General features: G+C 40.1%; 1 protein-coding gene across 2 annotated transcripts in view; it reads left to right on the top strand.

Moving 5' to 3' along the window:
- Window positions 1-17,327, top strand: part of LOC133631131 (telomerase protein component 1-like) — a 60,814-nt gene that overhangs the window by 5,775 nt on the left and 37,712 nt on the right. For both annotated transcript variants that reach the window (XM_062023213.1, XM_062023212.1), the window contains exons 4-21: window positions 6,060-6,209; window positions 6,341-6,505; window positions 6,592-6,729; window positions 7,118-7,189; window positions 7,465-7,586; window positions 7,668-7,825; window positions 9,264-9,373; window positions 9,458-9,536; window positions 9,611-9,800; window positions 11,588-12,008; window positions 12,072-12,224; window positions 12,289-12,360; window positions 12,568-12,689; window positions 12,772-12,840; window positions 12,900-13,043; window positions 13,114-13,405; window positions 13,492-13,613; window positions 13,710-13,823. In XM_062023213.1, the coding sequence (XP_061879197.1) occupies window positions 6,060-6,209; window positions 6,341-6,505; window positions 6,592-6,729; window positions 7,118-7,189; window positions 7,465-7,586; window positions 7,668-7,825; window positions 9,264-9,373; window positions 9,458-9,536; window positions 9,611-9,800; window positions 11,588-12,008; window positions 12,072-12,224; window positions 12,289-12,360; window positions 12,568-12,689; window positions 12,772-12,840; window positions 12,900-13,043; window positions 13,114-13,405; window positions 13,492-13,613; window positions 13,710-13,823 (2,693 nt within the window). The remainder of the gene's footprint in view (window positions 1-6,059; window positions 6,210-6,340; window positions 6,506-6,591; window positions 6,730-7,117; window positions 7,190-7,464; window positions 7,587-7,667; window positions 7,826-9,263; window positions 9,374-9,457; window positions 9,537-9,610; window positions 9,801-11,587; window positions 12,009-12,071; window positions 12,225-12,288; window positions 12,361-12,567; window positions 12,690-12,771; window positions 12,841-12,899; window positions 13,044-13,113; window positions 13,406-13,491; window positions 13,614-13,709; window positions 13,824-17,327) is intronic.

Raw genomic sequence — 17,327 nt, 5'->3', positions numbered from 1 at the left:
GGATTATAAGGCGCACCTATGCATCCATTAGATGGAGCTGCGCTAAAGGGAATGTCAACAAAACAGTCCGATAGGTCAGTCAAACTTTATTAATAGATTACAAACCAGCGTTCTGACAACTCTGTTCACTCCCAAAATTAATAAACAGCTGTGTTATTATTTTACCCGAGGTCAAGTCAGTGACGTGGTGTTTTGTTTATCTTTTAACAACAGCAAGGTATAACGTGTAGTGCAACATTTATATCACATAGTGGAGGGGAACTTTTCCCTGATTCAATAAACACGTAAAAAACAGTCTGATACTGTTACGGTAAATCAAACGTTAGTGCAATCACAATATAGTAACACTCGAAATAGTGCAGAGCAATAACAATATGTCAATAACTCAACGTTGCTCAAACGTTAATGTCACACAACACAACACACAAAATAAACATGTAAAGCTCACTTTATGAAGTTATTCCTCATCCACGAATCCCTCGAATTCTTCTTCTTCAGTGTCCGAATTAAACAGTTGGGAAAATACGGCATCCAACATGCGAAGTCGTCATTAATGGAGTCAGCGTAGCTGCTGCTCTATTCCCGTGTTCTACTGCGTGACTGATCGTCTTAAGTTTAAACTCTGCGTCGTAAGCGTGTCTCTTAATAGGAGCCATTTTGGGGTCTTTACATAAACAAACAAATGGAACTCAAAACGGCACGCCTCGCGCAGTCATATATCCCAGCATGCACCGCACGCTTCTTCTTCTTCTACGGGGTCGGCTGCTTACCGTAGAAGAAGAAGTTCTTCTACGGGGGAAAATGAAGACGGGGGAAAATGAAGTCGGCGGCTGCTTACCGTAGTTGCGATTGATTGATTGATTGAAACTTTTACCCGTTGGAGGCTCAATATTGGTCCATATATAAGGCGCACCGGATTATAAGGCGCACTGTCAGCTTTTGACAAAATTGAAGGTTTTTCGGTACGCCTTATAGTGCGGAAAATACGGTACTTAACATGTGTGCATACTTTAAATTAACTTTAAAAAAGACACTGATATTTTGACACAAATGCAATTAGGAACGTTATTTTCTGTGTTGTGCTTGAATGCACATCACTGTATTTGTTTAAAACTTGTTAACAATTTTATCTAAAGTTCCATGGGGGTTTATTTTAATGCAAGATTTGCCAGCAAGCGCACCAGTCGGCGTCTCTTCACTCATCTTTGCGCTGACATATGCAGGGGCGTAGCACCAAATTCTAGGACCCCATACACAAGACACCTGAAGGGCCTCCTCATCCCACTCTAAACCCAAACGTTGTTGACCCATACACCCTATGAATCACTTGGTATGTTTACATGCTCGAAAAAACAAATTACTGCATGAATTCAGTTAAAAAGCACTTTCTTAAAACACATGTAAAAACTTTAAATAAACGCTAGCAAAAGCCAGCTAACAATGGAGCCAATGGGAGTTTCTCTATTCTGCCTATAAAGCACTATACAAGCCTCCATCATTGTTTTACATACATGCTTTAAGTATGTATGTAATGTAGTAACAGGCACATGCATAATAACATTGTAGTAATTTTAAGCATACTGCGGCATATTAATTTCACAGACTCATCACAATGTTCACTTTTCCCTTCAACAGCAACACTACTACTCATGACAGATTTAATAAGAGACAACAAAGACTATTTTGGGACAAATGATGATCCACAAACTTATATTCTTGAGCAAGAGTATATGGAAGATGACCTATAAGTTTTATAAACTGTGTGCTAAACCGATCCAGCTTTAGGGAAGCACTAAGCATCATGCAACAGTATTGCTAAGTGCTAAACAAGAAATACAAACTATGAACTTGATAAAACAATCACTTACTGCTCTCCTTGGGATGATGACTGATGGGATGTTCATATATTTTTGTTAAGATGAAGAATTAATCATAATCCTTACAAAGGGTTTAAAAAAAAAAAAAAAAGGTGTTTCACACAAGCGTCTTTTCGTGTCTTTTTCACCATCTACGGGTATAAGTTGGATGTCAAAGTTAAATGGTAAATGGGTTATACTTATATAGCGCTTTTCTACCTTCAAGGTACTCAAAGCGCTTTGACACTATTTCCACATTCACCCATTCACACACACATTCACACACTGATGGCGGGAGCTGCCATGCAAGGCCCTAACCATGACCCATCAGGAGCAAGGGTGAAGTGTCTTGCTCAAGGACACAACGGACGTGACGAGGTTGGTAGAAGGTGGGGATTGAACCAGGAACCCTCAGGTTGCTGGCACGGCCACTCTCCCAACTGCGCCACGCCGTCCCCCAACCGAGAAGTTGACCAACTTCTCGGTTTGTGGCCTCAACCTTTTACTCTCCAGGTGAGGGGCATGATTTATAATCTACAATTAATTTTTACCAGCTCTGAGGCGATGCAACAGCAGCTGAGTATGTCACTACTGTAGCTTGCCAAGCTAATTAGCTCTTTGTGATCAGAGCATCGCTAAAGATAGTTTGTCTGCGGTTAATCAATCAATCAAAGTTTATTTATATAGCCCTTCATCACAAATGCCTCAAAGGGTTGCACAAACCACAACAACATCCTTGGATCTGAACACACATCAGGGCAAGAAAAAACTCAACCCAAGGAGAAACTTTGGAAGGGACCGCAGATGCGTTACCTAGCGGCAGCATATAGATGCTGAAGAGTGCAGGGCCAAGAACCGAACCCTGTGGAACTTCGCACGTTACCTTAACATACTCCGAGGTCACATAGTTAAGGGAGACGCACTGCATCCTGTCAGTAAGATAGGAGTTAAACCAAGAAAAGTATAAGTCTGACATAAGGTAAAATACAAGTTTTGATACGTGCTAATAGAATGTTATGATCAACAGTATTGAAAGCAGCGCTGAGATCAAGTAGCAGCTAAATGGATGACACATCAGCATCCAGTTAGCAATAGATCATTAGTCACTTTTGCGAGGGCTGTCTCAGTAGAGTGATTTGCCCTGAAACTGGACTGAAAGGATTCACAGAGATTTTTAGACGCTAAGTTTTCATTTAGCTGCTGTGCAACAATTTCTTCGAGGATTTTCGAGATAAAGGGAAGGTGGGACATGAGCCGGTAGTTTACCATGAGGTCAGAATCGAGGTTAAGTCTTTTGAGCAGAGGATGAATAACCGCTGTTTTGAATGCTAGGAGAACAGTACCAGAGGAAAGTGATAAGTTAATATTTAGTACTGATGGTCCTAATATTACAAACAGCTCCTTGATAAGTTTCCCAGGAAGTGGGTCAAGTAAACATGTTGTTTTGTCCCATTTACGAGTTGCAGGAATTTCTCTAATTGTATTTCTTTCAAAAGAGAGACAATATTTTGGAGAGCAATATCCGTCGTACATACATTTGTATCTGTGTTAATAGAACCCAATTGGAGCTGGGACTTTCTAATGTGTTCAATTTTGTTGGTAAAGAATTGCATAATGTCATCAGCCGAGTGGGTGGAGCTACTGGGAGAAGTCCCTTGTTGGGTTAGCGATGCTACTGTATTAAACAAATATGTAGAATTTTTTTTGTTGAGGCGGATGAGGTTGGAGTGGTAATTACTTTTAGATAAGGTAGGAGCGTGTTTATAAGTTATTAAACTATCACTCCCTGCTTGTTGGAAAACCAAGTTTAGTCGCACCCCATTTGCATTCCAACTTTCGACATGATAGTTTTAAGAGCTCTGGTTTCTTCTGTAAAACCAAGGAATGCGCCTTTTATGGGCCTTTTTTTAGCTTTTGCGGTGCTGTACTATCAATGGCGTTGTGCAGGGCATCGTTAAAGTTGTTAGTGAGGTTATTGATAGAGCCCACATAATTACAATACCGAGGGCAGGAAGCCAGCAAGAGTCGTAGTTGTGGCAGCATTAATGTGGCGGCTGCTGAAGCATTGTTTATTAGTAGCTTGTTGACAATAAGACGGAACTTCTAATTTAATAAGGTAATGATCGGACATTACTTTAGTGTACGGGAGTACCATAACTGTTGAGGTGGTGATACCCCAGACAAGGACTAGATCAATCGTTTTACCGTTGCGATGTGTGGGTTAATTTATTATTTGTGTAAGACCACAGCTATCAATTATAGTCTGGAGCGCCACACATGAAGGGTCTGACGGGGTATTCATATGGATATTAAAATATTCATTATAATTATATTATCTGTGTGTGTCACTAGAACAGCATCAAACTCTGAAAATTTGCTGATAAAAGTTTGAATAGGGCCCAGGGGGACGATATATAACAGCCAAATGGAGAGGGAGCGGTGTGACAGACCTCATAGTAAGCACCTCAAATGATTTATATGTATCACTTAAGTTTAGGTTAAGGTTTTCATTGGATGTTAGTACGACCACTCCACCCCTTTTAAGGGGACGGGCAATATTTGCACTCGTATACTTAATGGGAGATGCCTCGTTAAGTGGAAAAAAATTACGAATAATTTTGTGTGCTGTCCTGCAGACTGGGGTGTAGGACTAGCTAAAGGGCTAAATCTATTATGCGTCTCAACCGGTTCACCATGACTTGTAGGCCGCTTAGGTCTGCTACAAACGGGGCTAGTCCGCTCGCAACAGGTAATGCTAGCAAACGGTCCTAGCCCTCTAGTAGGGCCAACCTATGAGAAATGTGCACAAAGAACAGGAAGCCATACTCCCTTTGTTTCTTTCACTGAGTCAAGTTCTTGCTGTCTTCAGAGTGCAATAGCTTCGGAGAGTGACTAGCTTAGCTTTCCTAGCTTAGCAACTAGCTAGCTGAAAGTGAGACTGTGAAACAGAGAGTGGGTGCTTTGTAAGTTTGATAAGACTACTAAATATGTTGGAGAAGCAATAAAGAAAGCTGTAAAACAATTAGAAGCACACAGATAGAAAGATAGCACTTAGCTTTTTGAGCAGAGAACAGCGGCAGCGAGAGCGAGCAGACTTCTGGACGAAACATCATCTGCTTATTATAACAATATTGCTAATACTTGGTTAATATTCAGGTCACGAGATGTAAATTTTAAAATTTTGTTGGCAGTTTTTGGATGTTTTTTTAGACTGCGTTATAGGTGGAATAGCTGCATTGTTTGCCACTTGCTGTATTTTTTTAATTAGAATGATTTTTTTTTTTTAAACATATGTTCTTGTCTTACATAGGTATTGTGAATAATAGCTAAAATTTCGAAAAAAGTGTTGTTCCCCTGTAATGTATTTAAACATATTTAAATAATTTTGGTTTGCTTGTAAAAAAGGGAGGTTTTTTTTATTAAAAAAAAAAAAAAAAAGTGCCAACAAATTCTATATAAAGTGGCCAGAATATAATTTTAAATAATCCTATAAACTTGTCAATAATATCAATCATAATATTACATCATTATTATTATGATTGTATATTAATATTGTTAAGTCTCCCCCTGGCTGTAAAAAATAAGTGACACCTCTGTTTATAACTTTAATCGAGGGTCTTTAAACGCACCACAGTTATGTGCAATGAGATGCAAAAGTGAAACTTAAACATAACTTTCTCCAATGCTGCCACAGATAGATTTATTGTATTATTTTTTTTCTTTTACCTTATCCATGTTCCAAAATGTTGGTGTTGTGTGTGAATGCTTAAAAGTGAGTTTTGATGACGTTTTGACGTCCGTGTTGCGTGTTCCATGCTGGGGTTTCCACTATCCAGGTGGAACAATTTTGTGTTTTTTGCAGTGGGTGTAGGTAGTTAGTCTTAATTTGCAAGCAACCTTATTATTGAACTTTCACGGCTATATTTATTTTGTATTAGCATTTATGACGTCATATTTTTTAACTTGCATATTTAAATGATAGGGGGAAAAAAATCATCAAACTTGACAAAAGTCTAGGGGCCCCGGTATAACTTCCCTCCTCACTCCTCCACTTTGATGCCCCTGGAGGTATTAGGCTGTATTTAAATATGACCACTGTGATATTGTTTTGTGATTAACTTTGACGTTAACTAAACATGATGGCCATCTTCAAATGATTGCCATATTATGGCTTCAAAGTGCTTTTCATGTTCTGTCCCTCAGTATCGCCTGCTGAATGCAGTGTGTTGCTCCCTGGTCAATAAGTGCGACCCCCCGGGTCAGAAGGACTGGGACTCTCAGGAAAGCTTGTGGACCAGAATCATAAACATGGTCAAGGATATTTCTGTGTCTGACCCCCAGTTTGTTCTTAAGGTAAGGGAAAAATACACCAAAAATAGCAGTCAAAGAGCCATCATGTTTTTAGAATAAATATTTGTTTTAAATTAACGCCTCTATTCAATTAAAAATCAACTCACCACTCGTTGTGTGCTTCTTCCATCTAGGTGGCGCTTTATGCAAGACAGGAGTTAAACATCCGCATCACAGCCAACTTCCTGTTGGCTCTGGCTGCCAACCAGTCCACCTCCAAGTGTCACGTCCGCAGATACTTCTGTGCCATCATCCAGCTGCCGTCTGATTGGTTGGAAGTGATTCGGATCTACAAGACGGTAAATCGGCGCCAAGCTCGTTGCAACCTGTCACCGGCAGTGCCCTCTTTTCTCCCGGCTGACCTCCCAGTTTGATGTGTTTGCAGTGCTTCAGCCGCTCGCTGCCCATGTGTCTGAAGAAGGCCATGGCTGACAAGTTCAAACAGTTCAGCGAGTATCAGCTGGCCAAGTACAACACGCGCAAACACCGCTGCAAGCACAACCGCAATAGATCCAAAAAAAAGGTAGAGAAAATCACTCACTGTTGTTTTTATTTCAGAATGTGTTATTGTGTGTGTTTTCCAAGGAAAGAAATCTGTAAATACTGCTCTTAGGGTGTGTCGTCCACAGTAATTCTCCATCGAACAGCCGCATTTTTAGCTACACCCGTAAAAAAAAATGTATACAAATAAAGGCCTCCTATCAAATAATCACTTTACTTGAATAAACAACTTTCTGATCACTCTTTGAGGACGTACATTTGGATCGGCATCAAATCGTACACCTCTTGTCATTAACACCCATGCATTATTTGCTGAGAAATGGAGAGGAAATTAATCGGATCATTGGTTAATTTATAATTACTTAGAAAACATTCATTTTTGATATGTTCTTTTGAATAAACTTTTGCAGAAACCAACTGAGAAGGAGCTGAAAACATGGGCCAACCTCCTCCGGTCTGATGCATCTGCTTTAGAGAAATATGTGAGTTATAGACATAATATAATATATCTGTAGATATATTATTCTGTACACATGTATATATTCGTATATATGTTAGATTTTTTATCGCTATATTAGTCTATTTATACCTGCATTGTCCTTTCCATCCTTACACTTTCCATCATTGTAACTGAGCTACTGTGTTGAACAATTTCCTTTGTGGATCATTAAAGTTTGTCTAAGTCTAAGTGACAATTTGCTGACTTGCAAACGCGATGAAAGCACAGAACGCTTATCTGTTGCTAATGTGTGTGTAGCTAAAGCTGGATGAGAAGTTGGTGGTGGACAAGAAGCAAAGTGAGTTCAACATGAAAAAGATGATCAAGCTGTTTCACATTAAAGAGCCAGCTCAGCACGTTATGGCCGTGCTGGGACGGAAGTAAGAACCTCCGAAATGATGCAGCGGTGTACTCGGTGCTGTGATGAAGTGACTTCATCAAGGTGGGGGTCTTCTTCACAGGTATCCTTCAGACCTGAAGACGTTCAACCGCAGTGGGTTGACGGGTGCTTGGGAGCGTGAGAGGGCGGGACAAAGGATGAAGCTCAAGGAGGCAGAGACATGGGAGCGTCTGCTCAGTCTGCAGGGCAACAATGCCACTACGTGGGAGAAACTCATTGGTATGCATTTTTGCTTCAATAAGTTGCTTTAATATGGCTTCAAAATAACATTGGATTCAGCAATCTAGATGGTGGACATATTGATTAAGTTTTGAACTGGGTCTGGTCACACAGATTTGTGACCAGATTTGGACAACACTAGATTGGACATAAAGACTAAATCATAAACCTTTAATGAGGCACATTTAAAATCAAAATGCTGATCCAATGAAGCCTCGGTGGATGTCTGCACTCCTTTCGAGTTTGTTTCTATGCAACTTCCTGTCAGTGTTTGAGTCTTGCAAGGATGTTGACATTAAATGATGGTGACTAACCGCAATAAGACATACCAGTACTGTAAAAATATTAATTCTGTTCGTTCTTACCTCATAGTAGTTAATTTTGCTGAGTGTGACAGTAGGAGTGTAATGGTACTTCTATTTGTATTTTTTTTAAACGCAGCACAGGTGGGGGACTTGAGTCACATGACTCGACTAAAGTCAGAATCAAGTCGCAAATTTGAGGACTTGAGATTTGCTCGACAAACACTAATACATAATATGCCTTGATTGACTTTTTTGTTAAATATTAAACATTTTTGGAAATTACGATTTAAAAAGACAAGAACAGCAGTATATGCATGGGCTACAGCTCAAATATCAGTTTGTGGTCCTAATGGCTGTCAAGTGTACTTACTTGTGGGAATACCTGCTAACACTTCTTCTGTGCAGGTGAGATGCATGATATATGATCTAGTATAAACTTACAGGGAGCAAGGAAGCAGCAGACCACTCGATGATGTAAACATAGGCACGCAAGCTTGTGATCATGGCACCGCTATAAATAGTTTGTCTGCGTTAGCGCTTATAATAACAATGTCACTAATACTTGGTTAAATATTCAATACTCAACGCTTTTTGAATGGTTATTTATTGGATTTTTTTGGAGGAAATAGTGGAGCGGAATTGTATTTACGTTTATTTAATATTTAGAATGCATTAAAAAAAAATCTATCCGTCATGCCTTTCATAATTATTGTGAATGATAAGCAAAATTCCAAAAAAAGTGCAGTTCCCCTTTAAGGAAAATAGTTGCAATAAATAAAAAATGCTTCTTTCCATAACTTTCATTCCTTTTTTCTAATAAATGCACATCATAAACATTGAAATTTCACTTTTAATGTGTGCATCAATATAAATATAAAAAATTATAAATAAATAATGTTCCGCGCCACACAGATCATGACACCCACTCACCACCGCTCTATTGCAGCAGCAGTGCGGGAACAATGTCCGCATTCAAAAGTTCTGGGCACGCCAAGCAGTCCAAATTTTATAAATTTTAGTTACTTAAACGATTAAATGAAGCAACAATATAATCTGTAGAGAAACACACACAAAGTTTTAAAACTGATATAAAAGGTGCACTGAGCTGTAATATACTCCTGAATTCTGTACAGACAACAAGTCTCTTCCTTTCATGGCCATGCTGAGGAACCTGAGGAACATGATCAGTAAAGGTATCAGTCAGACACATCACCAGAAGGTCCTTAGCAGGCTTACCAATAAGGTCAGACATTCTTATGTTCATCCTTTTGGTCACGTATAGCCAATAGAAGACTTTTTTGTTTTAATGCTTTTTTTGTGCTAACAGAAAGCGGTCCTTCAGAGCCGACAGTTTCCTTTCAGGTTCCTGTCTGCCTACAAAGTCATCATGGAGCTTCGTCAAATGGGTGAGATACTAATCCATCACGTGGTACCGAAACTGTCTTTTAATCAACTTACCTGTGGACTGTTTAATTATCAGCGTCATCAAAACATTTCTCCACCAAAAAAAACGAAATCTTGAAGGAGATCCTCAAGAAGCTCCCCAAGAGCAAACGCTTCCAACGCCTGGACTGGGAAACGGCCAACAGGAAGCGGCTGAAGGTGACGCTTGGAGTGCCGTTTATCTACCGTATATACCGCATGAAGAAGGATCAGCTCCTCAAGGCAAAGTATGACAACATTGTGGCTATATGAAGCAGAGGAAGGACATTGTGTGTGGATGCTTTTTTGAGCTGAAATTACAGCAACAAAGGACTTGGGCTTTATAATGCTGTCCCCTCGTGACACAGAACAATATAGAAATAACGAGAGATATTCCGGGGGTTCTAAAATCTTTCCAGCAAATTTAATAGATTTGTGCACTAAGTATGCTAAAACAAATCCAATGTCGGTAAAACAATTTTACCGACAAAACATCCACATCTTAGCTTTGTATTAATAGCTGATAAATAAAATTAGTGTAATATCCAACAATATACCATTAATAATATGTTATTTTTATTTTTCTATGCAGAAGGTCAATAAAGAGCTGTGGGTGGAAAATGGCGCCCGTGTATTATACAGCGGCGGTGCCGCTGTAACACCGCATTCACCGCTAATACTCATACTTGCCAACCCTCTCGATTTTCAGTGCCCCTCTCGAAAGTCTCCCGGGGCAACCATTTTCCCGATTTCCACCCGGACAACAATATTGGGGGCGTGCCTTAAAGGCACCGCCTTTAGCGTCCTCTACAACCTGTCGTCACATCTGCTTTTCCTCCATACAAACAGCGTGCTGGCCCCTGTCACATGATATATGCGGCTTCTACACACACATAAGTGAATGCAACGCATACTTGATCAATACCCATACAGGTCACACTGAGGGTGGACGCATAAACAACTTTAACACTGTTACAAATATGCGCCACACTGTGAACCCACACCAAACAAGAATGACAAACACATTTCGGGAGAACATCCGCACCGTAACACAACATAAACACAACAGAACAAATACCCAGAACCCCTTGCAGCACTAACTCTTCCGGGACGCTACAATATACACCCCCCGCTACCACCAAACCCCGCCCACCTGAGCCCCGACATTAATGAACTAGCATCCCAGAAAAGATGGCAGGTATCTGGCTTGGGCACATCAGATTAGATCAGTGTGTCGCAAACTGAGCAGCAAAAAGGCCTGAATGGTTGATTTATTCATTATTTTATTTTCAAATTTATTAGCCTGTGGAAAAAGTTAATGTTGATATTTACCTCAGAAGGCTGCAAATAGAAAAGAGGCATTACATTTTTTATTTAATTTGTATTTAATATACCATTGATGTTTTTTCGTTTGTTTTTTTTAAAGTTGATTTTGCACTATTAAGTTATATGAGCGTTGCTTGTTCCATATTCAGTGTTAAAGTAAATCAGTGTAGCAAACAGCAATAATTAACATTTTATTCATGCACTTTCTCTGCTACTTCAAGGCTTGAATGTTTGATTCATTCATTATTTTATTTTCAAATTTATTATTAGCCTGTGGAAAAAGTTTATGTTGATATTTACCTCAGAAGGCTGCAAATAGAAAAGAGACATTCGATTTTTATTAAAATGTTGTTTGATATGCCATTGATATTTTTGAATTATTATTATTATTATTTGAAACTCGATTTTGCATGTCACTATAAAGTTATATAAGCCTTGCTTGTTCAATATTCAATGCAAAACTGGTTTGGGTCCCTATTAAAAGGTTAATTTGTTCAACCTTGGCCCGCGGCTTTGTTCAGTTTTCAATTTTGGCCCACTCTGTATTTGAGTTTGACACCCCTGCTGTATTGTATCATTAACATTATGTACTTGCACCTCCAATGAGCATTGGATTTGCAATTAAATGTGATAAAAAGGGAATTTAATAATATGAAAAATACAAATAGGAAATGTTTTTAATAGCATTCTTTTTTAATTGTGTATGCAGTCAGAAGCAGTACACTGTTGACTTGTTGGACCGTTATCGGGAAGCTCTGGAGGAGGCGATGCAGATTTCTTGCCGCTACAACATCCCCCCCCTGCCAGGACGCACGGTCATTTTGCTCAATGTCAACTTTAATGACAATTATTCCTGGAGCCAAAAACTGGACTTCTGCCTTCCTCCTAACTCGAACAAAGACAACGAGGAGGAAGAGCAGGACCAAGAGGACGACGAGGACGACGAGGAGCAGGACCAAGAGGACGACGAGGAGCAGGACCAAGAGGACGACGAGGAGCAGGACCAAGAAGACGAGGAGCAAGACAAAGAGGACGACCAAGAGGATGACGAGGAGCAGGACAAAGAGGAGAAAGATGAAGGCGAAAGGAAGAAGAAGACAAAAGCTAAAGAGGACAAGCTCTCCCCTTCGGTATGACGCTTTTATTCTCTGGATTCCACTTGAGTCTTGCACTGATGTCTTCTCATTCTTCAGATGATGGAGGTGGCCGCCTTGCTCGCTCTGATGACGGCCAGCAGCTGCGAAGACGTGCACATTTTTTTGCTGGACTGGAATCACTGCGACCACGTCCAGCTGACGTCTGATGTGCTGTTAGAAAATGTCAGGAGTGTGATGCAGCAAATCAAGGTAGCAACGTCACGCCAGACAAGAATGCACACATGATTGTCACTGACTTGCTGTCCTCACACAGACGTTCAGAGACGAGACAGACAAGAGGCCTGAGTTCAGCCATTACTTCCCCAAGTTCCTCAAGAAAAACAAGGTTTGTTCAGTTGAGAATTCACAATAGTTTTGGTCAAATTAAAAGTTGTCTGACAGGATTAAAAGTGCCGTCCTAAGGACATTTGCACGACCAGGTTAAGCTTCACATTTCTAACATGGATCTGCTACATCATTAATCGGATGAGTCCTAATTATTCATCTTAGCAAGACATTTTTGACATTTGTATGCTGAACTGTGTTACTTCAGGTGGACACCATCATTTCTCTGACAGAGAGTTGGACTAACAGTGAGGTGGAGTGGGCTATAAACAGCCACAAGAAGGAAACCAGCAACAATGTTCTCTTTATTGAGATCACCATGTTAGAACGGTAAGATGTTACTTACTAAAAAGCTTCAACAATCCTTACTTGTCCCAAGAGTTCATGTTGTCTTTTGGGGGTCTTTTTCCAGGGACAACCAGTGCATCACATCCAACAGGAACCATGTGAAGCTGGCAGGCTTCAGCGAACAAATGCTGAGGTAAAACATCAACTAGCATTTCAATCAGTATTTTTATTGATATTATGATTTTTGATCAGGTTTGTGACTGAGCGAGGGTCATCAAGGCTGCTAGACCGCGTGGAGCACTTGGACAAAGTGTATGACATCCCACCACCACAGGGAGCTAAAGACCCTGAACCTACATGCAGCGTCATGTCACTTCCTACTATGCCTAAGCTGAAGTAAGTTCTGAACACCTATGGGGATGTGCTCTACCTAATTTACGTGATCATCCCCCTCGTCCATCTACAGGTGGCGAAGCGTGCGAGTCTTCATCTCCTCCACCTTCCGAGACATGCACGCCGAGCGCGACATCTTGGTACGTAGCGTTTTCCCGGAGCTCCGGCGCCGTGCTGCGGCACACCGCCTCCATCTGCAGGAGGTGGAACTGCGTTGGGGTGTGACTGAGGAGGAGACGGGCCGGGCCACCGAGCTGTGCCTGGCGGAGGTGTGTCGCAGCCAGATGCTAGTAGGGATTCTTGGCGAGAGGTATGGCGTTGTACTGCCCAGACCTGTTCTACCTGATCTTCCGCAGTACAGATGGGTAAGAACACAAACCGCCATCTTGTGGTTGAAGATGTAAATGCTGACTTCCACTGTGAACATGAGCATATTGTTCAATGTGTGCAGCTGGCAGAAGCCCCCGATGGTCTTTCAGTCACAGAAATGGAGATGCGTCAGTTTCAGGCCCTTAATAGCGAGACTGCAAAAAAGCAAATGTTTTGCTACTTCAGGGATCCAAACGCCACAAAGTATGCACCGCTTATTTTATTTCCACACATTTAGCTCTATCCCAGCCTCAATGAAGCTTTAGCATTTAACGCTAAGGTTCTTCTGTGGTTTCTTAGATCGGTACCTGTGGCTTGGAAGTCTCACTTTTCCTCCGAGTCAAAGGAAGCTGAGTCCAAATTGGCGTCTTTGAAGCAATGGCTCCAGGATGCGGAGGTGAAGGTCACCAAGAAGTGAGTTATCTATTTATTGTGCAAAATGGCTCTCACTGCGAGTAGGGGCGGCTTGTACACTTTATAGACAAAAGTACATTGCCACTAAACCAGTGCTTCTCAAAATTGTTTTAGTCCTGCCCTGCTTGGGGACATCATTGGCAACATACATGCTGTTTACACACAGAACACACTTGTACAACATGATAAAGCTGTGTAATGTTAGCTTCACACAGGAACATATTTGGAACAAAAAATGTTAAGTGATCTTCGTGGCAGCTGCACCCTCTATCCAATGAAGATTCATGTGTAAATACAAAAGCTTGAATGTAATACCTGATATACCTTTAATACCTCAAGTTCAGGATCAAAGTACATCTGCGTAAATCAGTGGTTCAGACAAAAAATGTTCATACACCCCGTGAATTGTAATGCTAATGAGAACCTGACAATATTTATTCATTTATAAGCTCATAACTGGTAAGCTGAAGGGTTATGTACTTATACTAGGTCATATTTCATGGTTGAGCCTGGTGATTAATTCGAGCAGTGTTGCCACTTAGCTGGAGGCTTATGTATTGTTCAAGAATGGGGGAAAAAACACTAATACTAGAAGTCCCTTGCCTCTAATTGCCCCCCTGACACCTTATCGCGCCTGCAAAACTATTGTGTAACTATAGCACATTTTATGAACTATATAGTGATCATTATATGTAGGGATGTCCGATAATATCGGCAGGCCGATATTATCGGCCGATAAATGCGTTAAAATGTAATATCGGAAATTATCGGTATCGTTTTTTTTATTATCTGTATCGGTTTTTTATTTTTATTTTTTATTTTTTTATTAAATCAACATAAAAAACACAAGATACACTTACAAATAGTGCACCAACCCAAAAAACCTCCCTCCCCCCATTTCTTTCTGTTATCAATATTCTGGTTCCTACATTATACATCAATATATATCAATACAGTCTGCAAGGGATACAGTCCGTAAGCACACATGATTGTGCGTGCTGCTGCTCCACTAATAGTACTAACCTTTAACAGTTAATTTTACTCATTTTCATTCATTACTAGTTTCTATGTAACTGTTTTTATATTGTTTTACTTTCTTTTTTATTCTGGAAAATGTTTTTAATTTAGTTATCTTATTTTATTATTTTTTTTAAAAAGTACCTTATCTTCACCATACCTGGTTGTCCAAATTAGGCATAATAATGTGTTAATTCCACGACTGCATATATCTGTTGATATCGGTATCGGTAATTAAAGAGTTGGACAATATCGGAATATCGGATATCGCCAAAAAGCCATTATCGGACATCCCTAATTATATGTGCAATAATGTGTACCGGTATATTGTTTTTACATCACTACACACTAACAAGGAGGTACAATGTATGTTTTTGTTGTCGCTCAGATGCATTATATGCGGGAGCGCCCGGCTCCATCTATGGAAGCAACACACGTAAGTTAACTTCATTATCTGTCGTTAAATATGGATACAAAACGTAGATAATGTTACACCTTTCTTATGACACAAAGCAAAACGTCTTGCTTGTCAAAATTGTCCCCATCAGCCGGAGGTCCGACAGCGATCTGATCCTAAACAGCTCACTGTCGTTGGCACTGGCGGGACTGAAAGCCCATTCAGATGGGTCATTTTTGTATTCATTCAGAGTGAAAATAGCAGCATGTTTATGTTCAAACATAATTGTCTCATAGTGTTTTTAAAACCAGCAAAGCAGTGTTGTTGAGTTTTGAAAATGACAGGGCACAGCCGTGATGTCATCAGAGAAGTAAAAGGCCATGTCCACACAAACATGGATACTTAATAAACATATTTATATTTTATATTTATCTCTGGGTTTAGGCCTTTTGTCCACACACAAATGCATACTTTTTGTACCTAAAAATGCAGGCTTTTGCAAACACTGGCCAAATGTTGAGTTCCAAAACTCTGCTCTGCGTATGCGTGTACACGGCACAAACGGAGACTAGTACTCATCTGATGACGTCATGGTTGTGCGCTGTCATTTCCAAAGCTCAGCAACACTGCCTTGCTGCCTTTAAACACACTATAGGAGGATTTACTGTAAGTTTGAATGTAAATATGCTGCTTTTTTCACTCCACATTGACAAAAAAGACGCATCAAAATGGGCTTTGCGACAGTCCCGCCAGCGCCAACGACAGTCAGCTGTTTTGGATACGATTGATGTCGGACCAGCTGATGGAATAACTTTGACAAGCAAGACTTTTTGCTTTGTGTCATAAGGAAGATGCAACATTATCTCATGTTTTTAGTCCTTGTTTAACGGCAGATCATGAAGTTAACTTCCATTAGTGTGGATGGAGTCGGGCGTGACAGTGCCCGCACATATAACGCGACTAAAAAAAAAACCAATGTATCCTTCCTCCTCGTTAATGTTAAAGACAGTGTACACTTCATTGCACGCATATCTCTATATTGATCAATAAATGTGTTATTGTTCCAAGAGAGTTTTGCAGCAGCACACGCACGTCTGTGCGCTTTAGGCACTTAAACATACAAAAGCGTCTCCTTGGCTCGTTGGTGCGTGCTAATTTTAGAATTCGAGTACCGTATTTTTCGGAATATAAATTGCAGTTTTTTTCATAGTTTGGCCGGGGGTGCGACTTATACTCCGGAGCGACTTATGTGTGAAATTATTAACACTTTACCGTAAAATATCAAATAATATTATTTATCTCATTCCCGTAAGAGACGAGGCGAACGTCAGCAATCGTCACACACACGTCAACCAATAAAAATTCGGCGGGGGCGGGTCATGGCAGAAGTGCATTGTGGGTCAAGGGATGCTACCTGCTACTATGTCCGTGGCTATAAAAATGGATAATTTCAACATTGGCGGTAACTTATAAAAACTGAGAAGGGCTGAACAAAAATGGCACCGAAAAGGAAATCATATACTGCAGATTACAAGCTGGACGTAGTGAAATATGCAGCAGAAAACGGCAAGAGGAAGCGGCACATACCTTTGGAGTTGGCAGAGTTGTTTAGAAGCGACACAGAGGAAGAAGATGTCATGGGATTTAGCGATTAGGAGTGACAGATTGTTTGGTAAACGTATAGCATGTTCTATATCTTAGTTATTTGAATGACTCTTACCATAATATGTTACGTTAACATACCAGGCACGTTATCAGTTGGTTATTTATGCCTCATATAACGTATACTTATTCAGCCTGTTGTTCACTATTCTTTATTTATTTTAAATTGCCTTTCAAATGTCTATTCTTGGTGTTGGATTTTATCAAATAAATTTCCCCCAAAAATGCAACTTATACTCCAGTGTGACATATATATGTTTTATTCCTTCTTTATTGTGCATTTTCGGCCGAAAAATACGGTCCATGTCATTGAACAAAACCCAAAACCAGTGAAGTTGGCACGTTGTGTAAATCATAAATAAATAAAAAAAATACAATGATTTGCAGACTTATATTCAATTGAATACACTGCAAAGACAAGATATTTA

The sequence above is a fragment of the Entelurus aequoreus genome, linkage group LG16, assembly GCF_033978785.1.
Source record: "Entelurus aequoreus isolate RoL-2023_Sb linkage group LG16, RoL_Eaeq_v1.1, whole genome shotgun sequence".
Lineage (NCBI taxonomy): Eukaryota > Metazoa > Chordata > Actinopteri > Syngnathiformes > Syngnathidae > Entelurus > Entelurus aequoreus.
Note: the sequence above shows the minus strand (reverse complement) of the source record. Positions and strands in the feature narration are given on the sequence as shown.